Genomic DNA, 22,892 nt, shown 5'->3' with positions numbered 1-22,892 from the left:
TCCCGCAAAAAAAATCGCAGATCGCCGCCATTACGCGTTAAAAAAAAACACCAAAAATGACAGAAATCTTTCCCTTTGTTAGTAAACGCGATAACTTTTGCGCAAACCAATCAAAATACGCTTATTGCGATTTTTTTTACCAAACATAGGTAGCAGAAAACAAATTGGCCAAAAATTTTTAAAAAAATTGGTTTTTACATCTTTTTTGGGGGGAATTTCATATAAAAAAATGTTAAAAATATTGTTATTTTTTCAAAATTGTCGCTCTTTTTTTGTTTATAGCGCAAAAAGTAAAAATCGCACAGGTGATCAAATACCACTAAAAGAAAGCTCTGTTTGTGGGAAAAAAAGGACGTAAATTTCGCTTGGGTACGGCGTCGCACGACCGCGCAATTGTCAGTTGAAGTCGCACAGCGCCGAATCGCAAAAAGTGGCCTGGACGTAAGACAGCAAAATCCTCCGGTGGTAAAGTGGTTAAAGGAGAAATATACAAAATTCTATTCGTTAAACCCACAAAGGCTTTTTTTTTTTAACCACTAATATTCCTCTATACTGGATTTTGGCCTATACAAAGGCAAGGATTTAGAAATTGGATGAAAGGTTTAGCACTGGGAAACACTTTTTGGAAGATAAAACATGCATTTTATAAACAATAACATAGTTCAGACTAAAATGAGGGACAAATTAGGAGGACAGAGGGACTTTGTTCCAAATCAGGGACAGTTAAGAGCTATGCTGTCCTCCCAGCAGCCTCTCTGAGCCCCTGGAGAAGCCTCCTTTCTGTTTCCATGGCAACAGCCGGAAGCGGAAGCGCACAGCTCCCCGGAAGTGGTGTCTGTGGGACGCACACACGTGTAGTGAGTAGTGTCCATCCTTTCCCGTCCGTCAGCCAATGAGAAGCCGCTCCGGACACTCGGGTTACCATAGAGATATATAACCGAGTTACCTAATCTAATTGCTCCACTATTCTGACAGAACACCTCGCTCTGTGTTTATACTCGCTCTGCTCTCCGCCCACTTCCTCCTTGGCTGACGTCACTTCTGGTGGCGGGCGTGGCTTACCCTCTGCTCTCACACATGGCCGGTGAGGAGGGTTGTCAGGCCGGGAAGAAGAAGCGGAATAAGAAGATGAAGGTGGCGGAGGATGAGGAAGGTGGCGGAGAGAGCAGCGCTCAGCCCGGGGAGCCGGAGGAGAACTCGTCCGCCTTCCCGCCCTCCTTCAGCCTGTCCGAGATAAAGAACAAGCAGCGCCGACACTTCATGTTCCTGAAGATGAAGCAGGAGAAGAGGAAGGTGAGGAGCCGCCAGGGGGCAGCACTGTCCCTTACACACGGGGGGGGGGGGGTCGGGTCGGGGGTCTTCGCTCCTCGTGTTTGCATTGATTGGCTGGGGCTGTCACATGGTGTGAGTCACATGCTCCTTCATACCCGGAAGTACAGGGCAGTGTTTATTAGCTGCCAGTGCTGGATAGAGTACAGAAATGGAAGGGAGGGGCTGTGTTGATGGATGGTGTTCCCATTCACATGTGTGCTTATAGGGGACACTGATTACCTGGGGGAGACTCAGCTGTAGACAGGAAGTCCCATACAAAGCAGTGTGAGGATGACAGCGCCCTCTGCCTGTATACAGAAACGCAGTGATTACCTGTAGGGCAGGGGTGTCAAACTCCAATTTCATCGCGGGCCACATCAGCCTTCTGGTTGCCCTCAAAGGGCCGGTTATATCTGTAAGACAAGATGTCCAGAGTCCCCCCCCCCCCCACCATCAGAAGCCAAGAGTCCCCCACCCTCCCTTACATCAGTGCACCCCCTTACCTTATGCTGCTGGGTAGCAGAAAGTGCAGGGTCTGGAGGAGGGCTGGAGTCAGCTGCCGGAGTCTGCTCAATGCGGAGACCAGGGGAGGCAAAGACAGTTAGTGCTGCAGCTGCACAGAGGAGGAGTTTTGTCCTCCTCTCTGCTGCTGAGACAAGGTAGGGGTGGAGAGGAGTGCCTCTATGACTGCATGGAGAAGTGCAGAATCTGGTGGAGGAGTTCTCTCTGCTGCTGAGGCAAGGTGGGGGTGGTGACGAGCCTCTCTGCGACTGCACAGGGAAGCGCAGGATCTGATGGAGGAGTTCTGTCCTCTCTGCTGCTGATGTAACTTCAGCTCCCCACCCCCTGCTTTTCAGAGCTGAGAGATCTTGTGTAAATTCTGCACTTTGAATGGATATCGGGGATAGACAGCTGTAGGAGTATTTGTGTAATCTCTGTGTATCACCTGAGGATAGTCCCTTCACTGATTATGTAAGGCTAGGGCTTTGACAAATTTGCTTTGAATGTAGGAGCCAGCTAAAAAATTTAGGAGCCAGTTTTTTTTATTTATTTATGTTTTTAACCTTTTTGTTACTTTCACCCCCCCCCCCCCCCCAGGCCAATTTGCAGCACCGTCTTACTTTGAAAGGCAATTGGGTTGTCGTGCAATACCGTACCCAAATTACATTTTTCTCATTTTTTTTTTTTTTGAGACCGATGGAGCTTCTTCTTCAGAGCCATTGCTTCCTGCTCCAGGCAGTCTCCCCGGAAAGCTCGATCTAGACGTGCATCCAGCGGAGGAAGGAGAGAGCCGCACATTTCCTGCCCCTATCAGCTCTGCTCCTCCCCAGACCCAGCGTTCCTACTACTTTACAGCCCCTCGTCTGCTCTGTCCTGCCCAGTGGTGGCAGGTGCATTGGGGGCGCATGGGCGCTGCCACCCCCTATCCATGCATTTGGCCCCCTAATCTACATGCAGGGCGCATGGCGTTCAATGGGGCTTTTTGTTTTTTTGTTTTTTTTTTAGCATGTGATTAGAACCAGAGGCTCTAATAGGCTAAAAAAAAGGGTGGGCTCTGCGCCCCGAGCCCACCCAGTTGTGTGACAATAGCGTATGAATATGGGTCTGAGACCCGTTTCCTGATTGGCCGAAAAGAGAAGCAATGCCATTGGCTATGGAGGAGGAGGGAGGAGACACAGAAGACTGGGGGGAAGAAGCCGAAGTTGCAGTTTGCTGCTGCCTGCCCTCCCTCCCTCCACATATCCAGGCGGGGGGGATGGTGCGGTCCATCTAACCCCCCCCCCCTTGGCCCATGGAGCACCAAGCCGCCAATAGTCCCGCCCCTCTCCTCCTTTAACCTGGCTTCACAACGCTTCCCTTCCCCCACCCCTGCTAGCCACTGGGGCTGGCACCAGACACCAGTCTGCGTTTTTCTAGTCGCAATGGGGACCTGGGGATTGTCGAATCCCTGTGTAAGGCTTTACAACCACTTTAACAAGCTGCAGTGCTAGTGTGAAGGGGGCCTTATACTTGTTCTTGTTCCTGCCAGAACTCCGCTGTGTACCCCACAGAAACCCACACAGTCACTGCTTCCAAGTCTCCCAGCTGGGAAGGTATTTCTTCTGCATGTGTAGAAAAATCTTCATGTATTCCTCTGGAGAGGCCATCCACCATTGGGAGGCATAATAAATGGCTTCTACATGAATGCATGCATAGAGGCTGCTGAACAGCTGAGATATGTCAAAGGACAGGTGAGTATAAAACATTAAGGGGGTTTGCTGGGGAGAAGGGGAAGTGTTAAAGGATTACATTGCTAAAAGTACACTTATCCTTTAAAGACGTCTGTTGCAGCTATAAAACCTTACATTTTTTTTTCAAATTTTCCAGGAAAAAATCGCTATGAAGAAGAAACGTAAGAAGGCGAGGGAGGCACTTGGTGACAAAGTATGTACAACCATAATTAAAGGCTAAATGCAGCCAAAACCAGATATATAAAAATCAGCACAAGGGACATAACTGTTTGCCCTTGGGTATCAGCCCTGCCCATTTGCTTTTTGATAAACTATTTAAACCCTCTGCTGTGCTCTACAATATACAATAGACATTCATTATTCTGAAGTCCAAGATAAAATCTAGGAGTGTTAGACACCATGAGATAATCTTGCAGAGCGCACAGGACAGCTATGAATTTCTGGCAGGATCCACAAGTATTTTCTCTGCACTTTTTATATAATCATAATTTTATATCATTTTTTTTATATAATAGACCAAAAGAGAGCAAATAAGAAAACTTAATTGTTGGGATTTAAATACACTTATTAAAGTTGGTAGTGTAAGAGGTTTAACATGAAGCAGTGTGCTAAATCCTCTATTGTTGCATGCCTTTTATTGTGCATTTGTGATGTATGGGAGATGACTGTAACTGACCAGCGTAAACCTGTTCAAGATGAAGAAATGTGCATCTTTGTATGGCACTAATATTTATCTTGTGTACCTAGGCACCACCAAAGCCTGTCCCCAAAACGATTGAAAACCAGCGTGTTTATGATGAGACAACAGTGGATCCTGAAGATGAAGAGGTAATTCAATATTATGATATTTCTTGGTGTCTTCAGGCCACCAAAGCCTTTACAAAGCGGAACTAAACTGTATCTGAGCACCACAAACTGAAAAAGCGATTTCATTAATTTGTAATATTCAAAGCAAACTCCCCCATTGAGCCATTCCTGTTTTATTTGGTTGAGAAATCACTTTGAAAATCATACCCTCTATCATTTCTAGTTGTTGCCATCTTTAGTAAGGGCAAATGATTAATGTAGCATTTACTTCCTGGAATTCATCTGTCCTTAGTTCAGACATGCAGACTGGAGGGTGTGCTTAGCTGAGAAAACCTCTCCTCCAGATAAAAGCGAAGAAATGGCCATCAAAAACTAAATAAACAAGTAAATATCTGCCTATATATTTAATAAGGGTAGCAGCATAAGGATTAAATATACTTAATGTTGATTGAGAGAGTTTAGTTCCGCTTTAAGGCCCCATTCACATGGACCCCAAAGTCACATGACAAGTCGCATCGCATGTTTTCCATTGAGTACCATTTATATCTGTGCGACTTAGTTGTTCCTGCACTACTTTGATCCGACTTTCATGCGACTTGAGGGCCATAGACTTTATTGTAAGCCCTCAAGTCGCATCTGCATGATACAGGCAACTTGTGTGTGACTTTCAGACATGCGCAGTTCATTTCATTTTCTAACAAATTCCACATTTTCAGAACAATTGGAATTCCAGTCGGTCGAAAATGTATTGACCGATCCAATAGAATAGCTGGTTGTGAAGTAGCGGGCCAGGAAGCTGGCTGCTGCGTCCTTAACTGATGACTCCCCACTGACAGCTGAATAAAACAAAAGAGGGGCACCAATTAAAAATAAAGGAAAAAAATAGTGGGGACCCCCCCCCCCACCCCTTCTATCCTTACCAGGCCCTTCAGGTCTGGTACAGATGCCCAAATTTGAAAAAACAGCATGAACCCCCCAATCCGTACCAGATACTTATCTGGGTATGCAGGGCTGCAGGTCAGGAAAGGTGGGGGGGGGGGGGGGGTCGGCGGCAAGGCCCCCTCCCAGAACCATACAAGGCCAGGTGCCCTCAATATAGTTGGAGCCCCAAAGCACCCCCCCAAGGGCGTGTACCTCTGGTATGGGCAGGGAGATGGAGGAAAGGTCTACAGTAGCCTGGCATTGTACCTGCGATCCACCAATTGTGGGTGCAACTCTTTTTACAGGTCTGCAAAAATGTGAATTTTGTTATTTTTATTCAAAGGTGGACTTGCCTTTATTTGTATTTTCCACCTGTCTGTGGTCTTGGCATCTGCTATATACACAGATAAACCACTCACCTGTCAGCACCCATCCCCCCGCCAATCCCCCCCCCCCCCCCCCCGAGTGACTATCCTCCCGCAACTTGTTGACTGGACAATGGAGGAGCATCCCCAAATAAGTCATCCCTGTGCTCTCACTTCTTGTAAGCAAGTTCAGAATGGTAGGGTGAAAGCCATGTGACAAGCAGTAAAGCACCGATTGGCTGTGCTGACCCTCCCTCTCCAAGTGGGTGCTGTATAGGGGATTGCAGGAAGCAAGGTAAATACAGATTCATATAATTTTATTAGCTGTGTTTTAAAAATAAAATGTAATGTTCTACTGAATACCTAACTGGATTTTTTAAATACTATCCTATAGGTGGCATTTGATGAAGCTACGGATGAATTTGCACCTTATTTTAACCGACAGACAGCACCAAAGATACTGATTACAACATCTGATCGCCCTCGTGGGGTATGAGATATAGCACTCAAACTTTTCAGTTTATTATATTTGCCCTTATTTTTCTTCAAGCTGTTTGTGGAAGTTTTTCTCTGTATTGCCTGTAGGAGTTAGAGAAGTTGATCTTTTATTCCATTTTGAAAAGTAAGAGCAAGATTTTTTATTTTTTTTTTTTTTTCATTCTGCTGTAAAGTAGCAGTAAGCAATCCTTTAGATCTGCCTCCATCACACGGTGATCAGGCCCTGTGCTCTGCTGCTGTATCCATGATGCTATTACTTAACGTCATGGTCTTTCTATAACCATGATATCAACGCATTTCTATGTAGAAAACTGAACTTTGGTGGGATGTTCAAAAATTTCTATAGTGTTCTTGGGAGGAAGAAAAGCTGGGTAATGGAAACCTGAGAACTGATACATAACATCAGGGATGTAAGTTTTGAATCTCACCCAAAGGCCACCAACATTTACTGTTGTTGGTCCTGGAGAACCACTGACCTGGGACAAATTGTCCTCAGCCTGATAATGGCTTATGATTTTCTTTTTCTCATGTTTGAGTTTTGGTTCCATTTTCACATTTTGTTTCCTATTCTTCACAGCGAACCGTAAAGTTTACAGAACAGCTATCATCTATCATTCCAAACTCGCATGTTTATTACAGAAGGGGTCTGGCACTGAAAAAGATAATCCCACAGTGTATTGCCAGGGATTTCACAGACCTGATTGTCATTAATGAAGATCGGAAAATTGCAAGTATCCTTTAGCCTAGCCTCTTTATATGTACGAACATTGTGCATCGCAAGGGTTTGAAAGATGACTGCAGATTTATTATAATACATTTTAATATGTTCTATCTGGTGTTGGGGTGATTTTTTTTTTTTTTTTTTTTTAGGCTCAATTTATACAATTCGTGAGCAGATCTCTGCTGTTCAGATACCTTCCAAACTCTACACTTCATGCCCACAGGTGCAATCACTACTTCCCTCATTCAACCCCACCGCCATGGACGAGGTTGCAAAACTACTTGCTGACGTCCATTTAACCACCTGCCCTCTGGATCCTGTTCCATCCCAAATGCTACGTTCACCCTCCGGCTCTATTCTACACTCTCTAACCCACATCTTCAATCTCTCCCTCTCTTTTGGCATCTTTCCCAACTCTCTAAAACATGCACTGGTCAACCCAATACTTAAAATGCCCTCACTGGACCCAACCAATCTTAAAAATCTATGCCCTATTTCCTTGCTCTCCTTTTTTATCCAAACTCCTTGAACGTCTGGTCTACAACAGACTGGGCAACCACCTTGCTGAGAATGGCCTCCTTGATCCCCTTCAGTCTGGATTTTGACCTCAACACTCCACGGAAACTGCTCTCCTAAAGCTAACAAACGATCTACTAAAGGCCAAAACCAATGGACACTATGCTTTACTCCTAGACCTTTCTGCTGCCTTTGATACGGTTGACCACCCTCTTCTCCTCAAAAAACTCCATGCCTTTGGTCTCCGTGACTGTACTCTTCTTTGGTTCTCTTCCTACTTATCCAACCGCACCTTTAGCGTTATTTACAATTCTACTTCCTCCTCTCCTCTTCCTTTCTCTGTTGGGGTCCCCCAAGGTTCTGTTCTTGGACCCCCTCCTATTTTCAGTCTACACCTCCTCTCTGGGTCAGCTGATGGCCTCCCATGGCTTCCAATACCATCTCTATGCTGATGATACTCAAATCTACTTATCCACCCCTCAGCTCACTCCCTCAGTCGCCTCTCGTATTACTAATTTACTGGCAGATATCAGTTTGGATGACAAACCACTTCCTCAAACTTAATTTATCCAAAACTGAACTTATTTTTCTTCCACGACGTGCCCCTTCCCCTGATCTCTGTCATAATCAATGGCACTACTATCAGCCCATCACCGCAAGCCAAGGTCCTAGGTGTTGTCCTGGACTCTGAACTCTTCTTCAAGCCCCACATTTAAGCACTGTGAAAATCTTGCTGCCTCAATCTCCACAACATCTCCAAAATACGCCCCTTTCTAACCAATGACACAATAAAGCTCCTAGATCACTCCCTGGTTATCTCGTGCCTTGACCACTGCAATTCCCTTCTGGCTGGCTTACCACTACATAGGCTATCCCCCCTTCAATCCATCATGAATGCTGCCGCCAGACTCCTCCACCTTACCAATCGCTCAGTGTCCGCTATTCCGCTCTGTCAATCCCTCCACTGGCTCCCGCTCACCCAACAAATTGAATTCAAAATCATTACAACTTACAAAGCCATCCACCATTTAGCCCCCAGTTACATCACCAACCTAATCGCTATTTTCGTTCCTCTCAAAACTTCCTGCTCTCTAGCTCCCTCATCACCACCTCCCATGCTCGCCTCCAGGACTTTTCCAGAGCCTCTCCAATCCTATGGAACTCCTTACCCCAATCTGTTCAATTATCTTCTACTCTATTGGCTTTTAGACGATCTCTGAAGACCCTCCTCTTCAGAGAAGCCTATCCTAGCTGCACCTAACACTCTACTCCCTTTTCTCCATCAGCTCATCCCCTACAGTTATTGCCTTTTGTTTTGCTTGACCCTCCCTTCTAGATTGTAAGCTCTAACGAGCAGAGCTTTCAAAGTCCTTTATTGAATTGTCTTGTAAATGTATTGCCCAGCAGCTTTCATCTTGTGAATAAACAAAGAGGTCGCTGAACTCAGTCCATTCAGAACTACAAGCCGTCAACCGCAAAGGCCAACAGTAGTTGTAGTTCAAGTAATTCACAGGAAACTGTAAATGAGCCCCATACAGCCGCATTATTTTCAATTAGTGACAGCAGGCGCTGGGAGAAGGTACCCGCTCACTAGGGAACGGGGTGAAGCTGCAGCAACTGGAACATGTTACATGTTCCACCCTAAAAACAGGTGTAACATGTTTCAAAAGGTGTACTTATCCTTTTTAAATACACTGAACAAAATTATAAATGCAACATTTTGGTTTTTGCCCCCATTTTTTATGAGCTGAACTCAAAGATGTAAGACTTTTTCTATGTACACAAAAGGCCTATTTCTCTAAAATATTGTTCACAAATCTGTGTTAGTGAGCGCTTCTCCTTTGCCGAGATAATCCATCAACCTCACAGGTGTGGCATATCAAGATGCTGATTAGACAGCATGATTATTGCACAGGTGTGCCTTAGGATGGCCACAATAAAAGGCCACTCTAAAATGTGCAAATTTTATCACACCGCACAATGCCACAAGTTTTGAGGGAGCGTGCAATTGGCATGCTGACTTCAGGAATGTCCACCAGAGCTGTTGCCCGTGATTGAATGTTCATTTCTCCCCCATAAACCGTCTCCAAAGAAGTTTCAGAGAATTTGGCAGTACATCCAACCGGCCTCACAACCACAGACCACGTGTAACCACACCAGCCCAGGACCTCAACATCCAGCATCTTCACCTCCAAGATTGTCTCAGACCAGCCACCGGGACAGCTGCTGCAACAATCGGTTTGCCAAAGGCCTCTTTCACAGGGGCGTTCCGTATGTCCGTATATCACCCCCATCCGATTGCGGATGACACCACTGACATCCGATTTGCATCCTTTTAGTTCTGTTCCGTTTTTTGGAACAGAACCCTATTTTTCTTCCATTTAAAAATGGAAAAGACGCAAAATCGGATGTCAGCGGTGTCATCCGCTGACATCCGCAATCCCATAGACTTACATTATGTCCGTATATCATCCGCAAACGGATGGGATGATATGCGGACTTACGGACCGGATGACACAAGTGTCCATAAAGTGCCCATAGTCCCATATTCCATAAAGTGCCCATAGTCCATAAAGTCCACAAGTGTCCATAAAAAAAAAAAGTGACTGAACGGACGACAAAAACGGAGCGCCCGTGTGAAAGAGGCCTAACCAAAGAATTTCTGCAGAAACCGTCTCAGGGAAGCGCATCTGCATGCTTGTCGTCCTCATCGGGGTCTCCACCTGACTGCAGTTCGTCGTTGTAACCGACTTGAGTGGGCAAATGCTCACATTCGAGCATTCTCTTCACGGATGAATCCTGGTTTTCTTAGATCTTTTAAGTTCAGCTCATGAAAAATGGGGGCAAAAACAGGTGTTGCATTTATAATTTTGTTCAGTATAGTTCAACTTGTTCAAAGATATGAAAGACAGCCTAACGGGAATTACACTGAAAATGGACTTTTAAGAGCACGTACTGAAGTCATCATAATGGGCCAGACTATCAGGTGAGAATCTGACTCAATGTTTCTAAAGAGGTAACTAAAAAAGAACACTTTGCTATTTATCAAATTTCATAACCAGTATCAAACCTGTGAATTATTTCAAAAAGTAGTTGCGTCAGGGCTGACTTGTGTACATCTCAATATAGTATCTGTACCGTTTGTTACTCTCCATCCTTCCTGGCTTAGCTGTAAAATGTCTGCAGATGTACTGTTATGTCTTTAACTCACAACCTCTAGATGGGCTTGTCCTGAGTCATTTACCAGATGGTCCAACAGCACACTTCAAAATGTCAAATGTTCGCTTGCGCAAGGAGCTTAAGGTAGGTCTTGAAGCCATTCACTCTTATTTTTATAACCATATTGACTTTCTTATGAACTTCCATGTCTTGATGCTGCTTCTTTATATGGACTAAGAAGGTTTTTGTTGGGTGTAATCCAATGCAACCAAAACCACAACTTACAATGGAGAATAAGATTACGATTTTGACAGTTCCAAATCGCATTACAAGTCGCACACCATTGCCGGCAATGGAACCGTTCATATCAGCGTGACTCTTGTTGCAGCGATTTATGAAAACGGTTCATGCACTACTTTTTTAGCAATTTAATTGTGACTTGCATAGAATTCTGTTAATTGAGTCGGAAGCCTCAATTAAATAGGCAGTGCCAATTCCACTAATATGCGGCTTTGAAATTGTGCTGAAGTAGTGCGTTTTTTTTTTTTTTTTTTTTTTTTTTTTTTTTTTTTTTTTTTTTGCCACACCAGTGTGAACCAGGGCTAATGGTTAAATTTGTCAAACTGGAGAGTGCAAAATCTGGTGCAGCTCTGCATAGAAACCAGTCATTCAGCTTCCGTGTGTGTGTGGTTTTTTTTTTTTTTTTTTTTTTTTTTTCCTAAGCTTAATTGAACAATCTGAAGTTAGAAGCTGATTGGCTACCATGAACAGCTGCATCAGATTATGCACTCTCCAGTTTTAGTAAATCAACCCCAATCATTTACAGTAATATGTGGAAGCAGACCACAGGATCAAGATGCATCTGCAAGTGTGGCTTCTACTTACAATGATAAAAGTTTTTATTATCTATATACAGATTAAAAAAAAAAAAAAAAAAAATGTTATATATATATATATATATATATATATATATATATATATATATAACATATTTTTTTTTTTTTTTTGGTTCAATAACCTCTACTCCTATTTTAGATCAAAGAAAAATATATAAAAAATGCACTCACAAGCCTTGATGAAAGGCTTGCTGTGATCGCCCATGGATCCCTGCAAAGTCTGGTTGAATTGCATTGATTCTGATTTGACCATATTGCTTTTAACACATTTGGTGTGCTGTATACAATTTTTTTCTTTAAGAACAAAGTCTAAGCTATGAAATAAAAGCAGGTCCAGTTATCAGTTTGCTCTGTACATAGGATTGGTTAGCTTGACAGTGTTCTGGTAACTCCCTTAGTACTGTTTTTTTTTTTTTTTTACCTGATTTATGTAAACCTTTTTTTCCTTTTGCCAAGTTTTAAACCACGCTGCTGCTATCTCTGCCTTTTTTTTGGATTTGGTGCAGAAACATGTTGAAAGTCTGTGTGTTGCTGGATACATTATTTCCCATTGCTGGGAACTCGGTTTAGAGTCAGGGACCACGTTTATCAAAGGTGCCTTGATGCCGGTGCAGTATAGCTTCACACTTTTTCAGATCTATGTGAATAAAACTACTAATTATATATGAAGGTTTCCTGCTTTGTAATGTTGCACTTTTTTTTTTTCTTGACTGTTTTTGAGAAAAGGAGATTGAGTGATTGCAGTGAAAAATCTGAGAATCTACAAATCTGAATTTAAGGAAATATGTCCTGTTGAAGTTACGAGTAGCCGGAGTAATAACTTGCACAAGAAGGTTTATAGACTCCCCTGTGGCTGCACTGATTGGCTGTCGTATTAAGTGAGTCACTTGGTCCTCCATACCAAGAAACACCTCCTAGCACTGAACAGAGGCTGGGGAGTGAAAGGCTTTAAAAATAAATGCAATATTTTTATTTTATTTTTTTGCAGGTAAAAAAAAAAATGTGCATTTATTATTTTTTCTTGTACTGCAGAGCATTTCACCTGTGATCAGCAGATCATGGGTGCAATGTCAGACTCCTGCAGACTGTCAGTATAGCTGTCTGCATGTACCTCTGATACAGACAGGCAGTTACTGGAGTCCAGGAAGATCCATGAACTACGAGAGCGCTCCCCCAGTGCCCCCCTAGCTCATTCAGAACTACAAGCCTAAATACGGGTGTAACTTGTTCAGAAGGGTGAACTGATCCTTGAAGCACAGTTGAGTAAATCCTGCAGAGAATGGACGGAATAGAGCAAACAAGCTTCTTTACCTTTTTTAAAGTAACGTGGTTTACCCATTCAGGGCAAAAACTAAATTACAAGAACTACTATTTTGAAATTTCTGTACATAGGGAAGAAAACAAAAATGCACAACATATAGCAAAAAATGTATCCATGGACTTCGAAGAGAACCCATAATCTTTTGAGGCCCATATCTTTCATGCCTCAGGCAGCACCTCCAGCATACAGACACCCACATCACATTTATGTTGCATTGCCCTTGTATGGAGCTGGGGAAAGTCATTCAATTTTTGTCACTTGCAGAGAAAAGGAAAAGAGCCCACAGAGCACAAGCCAGAGGTCATCCTAAACAACTTCACCACGCGTCTCGGACACTCCATAGGCCGCATGTTCGCCTCCCTCTTCCCCCATGACCCCCACTTTACTGGACGACAGGTGGCCACTTTCCATAACCAGCGGGACTACATCTTTTTTAGATACCACAGGTAATTCATTCCTATATACCCCAATGCAGATGGTTTTGTGTGATTTATCTTCTACTGGTGTCATTATCTGCATGGTTCTCCAGTAAATTTCTATGATTTCTTTGAAGGTACCTGTTCAAGAGTGAGAAGAGAGTTGGTATCCAAGAGCTCGGGCCCAGATTTACATTAAAACTGAGATCCCTTCAGAAAGGAACCTTCGACTCGAAGTATGGCGAGTACGAGTGGGTCCACAAGGTTTGTATTTCACATGAACTTTTAAATCCTTTTTCTTGAAATGTTTGCTCTTCCATATTGTCATTGTACTCTTACAATCACTAGGGATTCGGATGTGATGCCAGCAGCCATAGCTGTTGTCAAGTTTAGGTTATAATTTTATTGTGATAGACACAAACCTTTTCTTCTTTTTAGTAAGTGGCCAGGAAGGTTGGGTCTTCTATTAAACAGATTTACTGCTACAAGGCGACTGCTCTGCGCAGAATCGCGTGTGTGTGTGTGTATGTATGTATGTATGTGTGTATATATATATATATATATATATATATATATATATATATATATATATATATATATATATATATATAATGTGTGTATATGTGTGTGTGTGTGTATATATATATATATATATATATACCGGTATATATATATATGTATGTATGTATGTATGTATGTATGTATATGTGTGTGTGTGTGTGTGTGTGTGTGTGTATGTATATGTGTGTGTGTGTGTGTGTGTATATATATATATAATATATATATATATATACACACACACACAATTCTGTACTGCAAGGTAGGGGGCGGGCATGCCACTTCTGCTGTGATTAGTCACAGCAGAAGCCAATCAGCGGGTGCTGGCCAATGGATGTCGGCCAGCAACCGCTGATCGCTGAGGGGAGACCCTGGACGGCGCTTTCTCCTATTTAAAGAAGGCAGAGCTCTGTCCTGTCAGTTGGAATGTGATTTTGTGTCCCTGTAAAGCAGGGAATAATGTCCAGCACATCCCTTTAGTAAAAGCAGCACACTATGTACACAAACACTGGCTAGGCACACATTTTAACCCTTAAATCGCTCTAGATGTTAAACCGCTTCCAAGCCAGGGTCATTAGTGCAGTGACAGTGTATGTTTTGGCACTGATCACTGTATGTGTCTCTGGTTCACACAATGTGTCCGATTGTCCACTGCACTATCACAGTCCCTCTATAAGTCGCTGATTGCTACCATTTACTAGTAAAATAAAAAAAAAAACCCTAAAAATTCCAGTACATATACCATAGTTTGTGGATGCTATAACTTTTGCATAAACCAATCAATATATCAATATACGCTTATTGGGATTTTTTTTTTACCAAAAATATGTAGCAGAATACATATTGGCCTAAAATTTTTTGAAGAATTTTTTTTTTTTTTTTTATTGAAAGTTTTTTATAGCAGAAAGCATAACTTCTTTTTTATTTATTTTTTTTTGTTCAAAACGGTTGGTTTTTTTGGTTAACGGTAACAAAAAATAAACACAGAGGTTATCAAATACCACCAAAAGAAAGCTCTGTTTGTGGGAAAACCATTTTGTAAATTTTATTTGGGTACAGCGTTGCATGTGCAAAATAAATCTGGTGCTCTACATATAGTAAATTATCCTGGTGTACAGTGGTAAATTTTTTATATATATATATATATATATATATATATATATATATATATATATATATATATATATATATATATATATATATATATATTAGTGTGTGTAGTAGAAACACAGTGACAGGTGTACAAACGTGAGTATGCAACGTGACCTATAATCAAAAGTCCATGTGATAATGGGTACTTCAAAATTAATATGAAAACGTGATAAATTCAGAAATAAGTCCATTTATCCACGTGATATACTCTTCAATGTATATGTGAATATTTGTGATGTTGATTCAGTGACAAGAATTCATTGATCCGCGTGGTTGGTGCAAAATCCCACCACCTTACAAGTTATGTTCTTACCTGACGGATATGGTTAAGTGCAAATAGCTCCACTCAAGTGACCTCCTATGATGTGACAGTGATATGTGTGCCACTGCACACGGGTGAAACATGTACTCATTTAAGCCTCTTACCAAATAAAATAGGTAGTAAGAATGTATGGATCTCTTCCAAGGTAATAACACCTGTATAGGTGGACACTTGAAGGGTTAAGTGGACAATCCTGTGCTTCCTCCGCTCTCCTGCAGGTGGCACCTCTCAGATGACCCCCAATAGGAAAATGAGAGTAGGCAGACAATAGTGCATTACCTCACAACTTTATTGTATACAAAAAGAGAAATGCACTTACACTGTCCCAAATACAGATGAGTGATAAGCAGTAACTTGTAGTAGACCACGGCCGACTGCACCGCAGATGAATAGCGTAGAGCCTCCCTGATTTTGCATGACTGTGCATTTGTCAGTTAAAATAGTGCAGTGCCGTATCGCCAAAAAAATGGCCGGGTCATAAAGGGGTGTAAATCCTCCAGAGGTTAAGTGGTTAAAGCTAACTTCAAAGAGGCACACTAATCATCATTGAACAGGAGATGCCCCTTTCTATTGAACCAGTTATAGTATTGTTCTGCAGAAAGACCCGTGGTTTTCAGTACAATCTCTGTACAATGAAAAGGATTTCTTTCAGTTGTGCCTTTTTATTGCTAAAAGACATTCGCTGTACACTGTAGAGTAATCCTGACATGAGTTAGAATATATTATTTTTAATTTAAATTAGATTACCTTTTCTGAAAACATCTTAAAAGGACAAGTTTTAATTTTGATATATTTTTTTCCACTGGTGGAAGTGACCGTGGATCATGGGTGCAATGTCATGCACTCGCAGACACTCCAGCTAAAACCGTTCCCATGAATATATTCTATCAGCATAGTCAACCATTTGCCTGGAATTTAGCTTTAAGAGGCAGATTCATGACAAGGAGGAATACATTATAAAATTACAGTCTCAATCCAAAGACACTTTATACATCGATTTCTGTTCTGTGAAAGGAATTAATTTTTAACATATTTTTTTTATTTTTACAGCGACATGAAATGGACACAAGTCGAAGAAAATTCCACCTATAATCACTGCTGATTATAGATTATAGTGGGACAATGATTTTACCTGTGTGACTCTGTACTGGAAATGCTGCATTGGCTCCCTGTGGTGGCTATAAAAGAGAGGAACAATGTAGTCACATGTAATGATTTTTAAACTTTCCATGAACTGGATTTACTAGGATATTTCAGAGCTGTCCATACAAAGTATTCTCCCGATATAGTGCCATCTGCAAAGTTCCACTAAATACTGGCAAAAAAAGTAGAAAGTGTATTGTGGGAGCGGTCTGGAATGTTGGTGCTATCGCTTTTTAGTCTGGATGATGAATGAAAAGAAATCCTCCCATTTCCTTACAGGAAGATAACCCTGTACATTATCCACTTATGCCAGCAATACATGTACAATGTAATAAGTTTGATTAAATATGTATTTTAGAAATCGGTCTTGACCAGATGGAAGGTTCTATCAGTAATTTTTCAGTATCATTAAAAAAGGAAACTATTAGTCTTACCAGAGAATAGAATCTAATGGGACCAACTCAGTCTTTTCCTGGCTGTGTCTAATGTCTGGCACACATGGAAATTTCCCCCCCCCCCCCCCCCCCCATTCATTCAATGCAGCAGATTGGCGCTGTACTAACACACCTGTCACTGCTCAATGGCTGCAAGTGCTGATTGGCTTCTGGTTTTCCAACATTTTCATTAGAAAAAAAGCTGGTGCTTAGATTGGTTGTCGGACAAGAACTCGTACACACTGGGCCGAAAGTCAGCTGGTTTCTGTTGTAATGACTGATCTCAGGCCATGTGTACAGACTCTAACAATTCTTTTTTTAAGCAAGAGATCATCTGGAACAATCTGAACTTTGGTCAGTTGTTTACCATTACATGTTTAACCACTTCCCATCCAGCCTATTGTCAAATGACGGCTAGGCGGGACATTCGTCATTGCGGGTGGACGTCATGGTGTCCTCTCGGAACAGGATGCACTTTGGTGCAATCTGTCACTGGCTGTGTCCACCGGAAATGAATCAGTGTACCGGCCCACCGCTGGTTCTATGTGATTGCTGTGACCAATCACAGCAGATCTCAGGACAATTGTAAACAATATATGGCTTCCTTTTTATGCCATTCATTGTGTATAGTTGTGTTGCTAGCTGTGATTGGTCAGTGATCACATGGTACAGAGAGGGCAAATCACAGCCCATCTGTGCCATGTGATTAGCTGATGTCAACCACAATACACACTGGATGAATCCATTTTTATTTAGTAAAAATGGTTAATTGTACTAGTGAAATTCACTGGTATAAACAATATTGTTTAGTAGAAGAAAGAAAATAATAAATCCTGGTCACTTTCATAGAGTAGTTACAGATTACTATGGCAACACTGTATTGCTCAGAGCAGAGTGTGTAAAAAGAAAGTTGAAAAAAGTAAATTCCTCTGACAGACGCAGCTCTCAATGCTTGTTCACTTATGGGTATTGCGCCATCTACAGGAGTAGACGAGGCAGTGTAATGTTTTCACTTGACAGGCCTATAGGGGCTGTCTCTCACGACATTACCCCAGACATACTGTGCTCTAAAATCAGTTTCTTGCTGCCTAGTGAAAGAGTAGGACCTAGCTTTCCATGCTGGGACTTTGGTCTTAATTTTTATTTTCTTTTAAAATTCTACAAGATCGATTTGATGGCATCCTTGGATGCTTCCTTTGGCCACAAGGTTTTGCAGGCTGCTGTTTGACGAAGAGACCATGGTTTCTCTTCAGGGGTGAAGTTTTGTTTTTTGGGGAAAGCTCCTGTTGGTTGAGCTTTTTGTTGCCCTGTTGGCTACGTTTTTAGCCTTGGAATGGTGTTAACAGTTGTTGATTGCTTTCTTCCCACGCCTCATGCCTACACTGCTTTGGGACTTCCCATAAGTGAAGAAGCATTGAGAGCTGCGTCTGTCAGAGGACATAAGACAAAATGGGATTTTTCTAACAACTTACTGTAAAATCCTTTTCTCAGAGTCCTCTGACAGACACAGCTCCCGCCCCTCTATTTTGAGGTTGGTTGTGTCTTCTTTCACTGCTTGCTACGAAACTGATTTTAGAACACAGTGTGTCTGGGGTAATGTCGGGAAGGACAGCCCCTATAGGCGTGTCAAGTGAAAACTTTTCACTGCCTAGTCTACTCCTGTAGATGGCGCATTACCCATAAGTGAAAAAGCATTGAGAGCTGCGTCTGTCAGAGGACTCAGAGCAAAGGATTTTACAGTAAGTTCTTACAAAAATCCTTTTTTTTTTTTTTTTTTTTTTTAAACAACTTTATTTTCCAAAAAAAAAGCGACTTTAAAAATCTCACCATGCCTCTAAGTTGGATTGCCTACTTTCCAATAAAAGGGTAATTTGTACTGTCCTGGTGTTTTCGGGCATCGAGAAATGAATATCTGTCAGTAGTGCAGGATTGCTAGATTTTTCAGAGATAAATGGATTTTTGTAAAATCTTACCGTAAAATCCTTTTCTCTTAGCTCATCGACAGACGTAGTCCTCGGTGATACACCACCTTCGGGTTATGTTACCTCCGCAGGAGCAGGACTAGACAGGAAATTAAAAAGCTCTGGCCACACCCTAGGGGCAGTCCCAGAGGGTATATCCTCTCTCTCTCTCTGCCTCAGCAAATCAGTTATGTGAAAAAGCAGTGCTTAGAGAATTTAACCCAACCCAACTCCAAAACAGAGGGGCGGGGACTACGTCTGTCGATGAGCTAAGAGAAAAGGATTTTACGGTAAGATTTTACAAAAATCCATTTTTCTCTAGCGCTCATCGACAGACGTAGTCCTCGGTGATACACCACCTTCGGGACGTCCCAGAGCAGTATCACAACTGAGGGGTGGGAAAATGGAAATCAAATCCCAATCTAGAAGGCCCAACCGGTGCCAACTAGAAGTTTACAATGCTCATCCTTAATGATGAGACTCAACAAAAAAATTTTTCAAACAGAAAAAAAAAACCCTCGAGGTAGACCACCGGTCTCCTCAAATTGCGGCCTGCAAAACCTTGCGGCCAAATGAGGCATCCGCCGATGCCGTCACATCAATTTTATAGAATTTAGTAAAGGTATGTACCGACGACCAAGTGGCCGCCTTACATACCTGGACCACTGACGCCTGATGGCGAAAGGCCCAGGAAGTACTGAGCGCTCGAGTGGAGTGCGCCCTAACAGGGAACGGAGGACTCTGACCCTTAATAGAATAAGCCTGTACCACCGTTGTCTAATCCATTTGGCAATGGTCGCGGCAGATGCAGGCAAACCCTTTCTGGGGCCATCCGTGATCACAAAAAGTGAATCCGTCTTACGGAATGATTCCGTAGCTTTCAGGTATACCCTGATTGCCCGAACCACATCCAAGGAATGCAACGCATGTTCCCGATGATGCTTGGGCTGAGGACACAAGGAAGGTAGTACAATATCTTCATTCAGATGAAAATCTGAAACCACCTTAGGAAGAAAAGATGGCTTAGGATGAAGTACTACCTTATCCCTATGAATCACTAGGTATGGGGACTGGCATGATAATGCAGCCAGTTCTGACACCCTGCGAGCAGAAGTAATAGCCACCAAGAAGACCACCTTCTGGGATAAAGTAAGCAAGGGAATCTCCCTGATGTTTTCAAAGGGAGGTTTCTGTAGAACCGACAAAACCAAATTAAGATCCCAGGGCGGTAAGGGCGCGCGGACTGGAGGAGCCAGGTGCCGCACCCCCTGGATGAAATTCCGCACCAAGGATTTGGTAGCTAAAGGTTTCTGAAAGAAAATTGCTAATGCTGAAACTTGACCCTTGATGGTGCTCAAGGCTAGCTTCTGCTCAACCCCTTGTTGCAAAAAGGCCAATATTCGAGACACCGAATAGGTACGTGGAGGAAATCCTAAAGATTCGCACCACGCAATATAAGTCTTCCATGTGTGATAATAGACTTTGCTGGAAGTCGCTTTCCTTGCTTTAATAAGGGTAGGAATGACAGAAGTAGACAAACCTCTGTCCTTCAGTACTTGGGTCTCAATGGCCAGGCCATTAAAACCAGCGACTGTAAAGCACGAAGGTAAATAGGTCCTTGAGACTACAGACACTCCCTGAGACGAAGTTCCCACGGAACGTCTGCGACTAACCTGTCCAAGTCGGCCAGGCCGGCTTGAAGAGGCCAGCCTAGAATTTCTAGGACCACTGGCGCTGATTGGATCTGAACCAGGCGTCCCTAGAGGTATCTGGCCCCGACCATCCGAGAAAGTCTGGTCGTTTTCTGTTCCCACACATTTATCAGATACCTGATAGTTATCAGGCAAGGTGATCTTTTCTGGTTGAACCTCAGGGACCGAAGTCACCCGACTAGAGGCTACTTGGCCTATCTGGTCAATCAGATCCGATTCCTGTGAGGTATCGGGACTAATCTTAGGAAAAGGTAAAGGAAAAGATCTATACAGGGAACGGTAACTACCGCTTCCTGTACTTAAATGTTGGAAGGGAAGAATCGCACCGGTAGTAGTGGTTGATGCTCGATCTAATGTCCTGAATACCGGTGAAAACGTCCCCCCACCCTGAAATTGGGTGGGGGCGCACCTTCAGGCTGTGTACTCCTTTACTTCGGGTTTGGCTGGGTTGGTCCTCTGCTTGTCCGACCAGCCCTTCTTGAACCCTCCTGGAGGAGTCTTGCCTTTCCCGGAAGTACCAGCCGGGCGTCCTTTATGGGCGGTAAAGAAAGGTCCTCGCTTGTTGCGAGGTTCCTTAGCTTTTGCAGCCTGTGGCAAAAAAGTACTCTTGCCCCCGGTGGCATCCTTAATGATTTCATCTAGGTTGGCTCCAAATAGACGATTCCCCTGGAAAGGGAGATTGGTCAAAGTCTTTTTGGAACCTAGGTCAGCTGACCAGCATTTTAACCACAGCACACGTCTGAGGATCACTGCTAACTTAGATGCATGCCCTAACAAGGGAGTAGTGTCCAAGGCTGCGTCACAGATAAACCGTAGCCCTTGTATGATCTGTTCTATCAAATCAGATGTCTCCTGGGGAATATCTTTTCCCCTAAGATCTTGGCGTACCATCTTCGCCCATTCTGTAAGTGTCTGGGAAACTAGACCAATAACAATTACTGGTCTAAATGCTGACCCTATCAGAGAAAAGATAGTGCGGGACTCCGCTTCTATCTTTCGATCCACCGGATCCTTAAAGGACGAAGTGTCCTCCACTGGAATAACCGTGGCTTTATTCAGCCTGGAAATAGGCGGATCCACGACTGGTGGTACCGTCCATTTCTTAATGATGGATTCCTCAAACGGATAGCGTCTAGCAATACGCTTGGAAATAGTAAAGGTACGTTTAGAATGTTCCCATTCTCCTTTAATCTGATTTCCAAAACATTTAGGTACAGGAAAAGCCTTCGCCGTCTTGATGGGCTTATTAGTCCCAAAAGGCCTCTCTGTTTCAGTTGCCTCTGCCGGTAAAGCCTCAAGTTTTAAGGTTTCTTGCACTGCCACAACTAGTGCGTCCACCAATGCTTCTTCCTGAATTATAGCAGGAGAAGAAGCGTCCTCCTCACTGTCTGAGGGGGCTTTACCTGGGATAGCAGCCCTTGCAGAGGAACCTGCAACTGCAGTGACCATCTCTGAATCAGAGTCAGAGGTGTCAGATAGTATAGGGGTAGGCGGGGGTCGCTTCCTTGACCCCCGTCCCTGACAGGCCGCCTCCACCCGAGCCACCATAGACTCCAAAATTGCTGTAAATGACTCTATACTCTGTACACCGGCGGGTCCCGAGGCCCCCTCGAGGGAAACAGGTGGGGGAATCTGTGTGGCAGGGTCCATAATAACTCCAGTTACTTCCTGGATGATATAATTCAAAGTAAAGAAAAACTTTTTTTTTTTTTTTGACCCTCAGCGCCACAAAAAACCCCTTAGTGTTACCTGCTAGGGATCCCTATCGATCGAGAGAGAGAGAGATAGACCCCCAGGCTCACCACTTGATGTTCAGAGTTGAACTGCAACAGCTTACAGCGCTGTCTTAGACAAACAGGAAGTCTTTTGGCTGGCTGCCCAGGAAGAAAGGAGGCGGCTCCGCCCCTCTGTACGCCTTCCGGCGCCTCCCCCAAGCTCCACGAGGTGTAGAATCACCTAAAACATGGCCGCCCCCATGCTGGAGACACGAGGCTACGCCAAAATGGCGGCTCGTGCGATCCAGTAAAAAAAATGGCGGCGGCCTGTGCTGACTAGCGGTGTGCTGCAGGCACACAACACTCTCTCTGCATGGGGATATGGCGTGTTTGGCGGTACCGGCCCTGGCGGACCGCATGGCCGTTCGGGAGGCCTGCTATTAGCTGGAGATCTGACTTGGAAGGCAGTCTACATGTCCATGGCTTCTGACTGGTAGGTAGCTTATACTTAACCCATAAGATTCCCAGAATGCCACAGATTACATCTTTAAAACATGTATACAATAGATTGTTAGCTCCCAAACCAAGCCTCCTGGCTTTTGCACACATAAAATCACACTCAAAATAGGAGGATTTGTGACATGTTATAGGATAGAAAGAAACTCTTTCTTACCATACAGAGAGGGGCCCGCGTTCACCACAAAACCCGTCAGGGAAAACAGGGGGAACATAC

General features: G+C 43.3%; 1 protein-coding gene across 1 annotated transcript; it reads left to right on the top strand.

Moving 5' to 3' along the window:
* The first annotated feature begins 1,019 nt into the window (after positions 1 to 1,019).
* On the top strand, positions 1,020 to 16,297 carry RPF1 (ribosome production factor 1 homolog). The gene is made up of 9 exons (XM_082266634.1): positions 1,020 to 1,293; positions 3,679 to 3,735; positions 4,290 to 4,370; positions 6,030 to 6,125; positions 6,711 to 6,864; positions 10,591 to 10,673; positions 13,011 to 13,192; positions 13,300 to 13,426; positions 16,245 to 16,297. Exons 1-9 carry the CDS (start codon positions 1,078 to 1,080, stop codon positions 16,284 to 16,286), a joined length of 1,038 nt encoding a protein of 345 aa, XP_082122760.1. The 5' UTR covers positions 1,020 to 1,077; the 3' UTR covers positions 16,287 to 16,297.
* Positions 16,298 to 22,892: the final 6,595 nt, after the last annotated feature.

The sequence above is a fragment of the Pelophylax lessonae genome, assembly GCF_965119305.1.
Source record: "Pelophylax lessonae genome assembly, chromosome: 8".
NCBI lineage: Eukaryota > Metazoa > Chordata > Amphibia > Anura > Ranidae > Pelophylax > Pelophylax lessonae.
Note: the sequence above shows the minus strand (reverse complement) of the source record. Positions and strands in the feature narration are given on the sequence as shown.

What these genes read in the sequence shown, in the direction of transcription:
- RPF1 (XM_082266634.1), top strand. Translation starts at nt 1,078, where the DNA reads ATGGCCGGTGAGGAGGGTTGTCAGGCCGGGAAGAAGAAGCGGAATAAG. An exon ending in GCTTGCGCAAGGAGCTTAAG is followed by an intron (nt 10,674 to 13,010) that starts GTAGGTCTTGAA and finishes TGTCACTTGCAG; the next exon opens with AGAAAAGGAAAAGAGCCCAC. An exon ending in AGTACGAGTGGGTCCACAAG is followed by an intron (nt 13,427 to 16,244) that starts GTTTGTATTTCA and finishes TTATTTTTACAG; the next exon opens with CGACATGAAATGGACACAAG.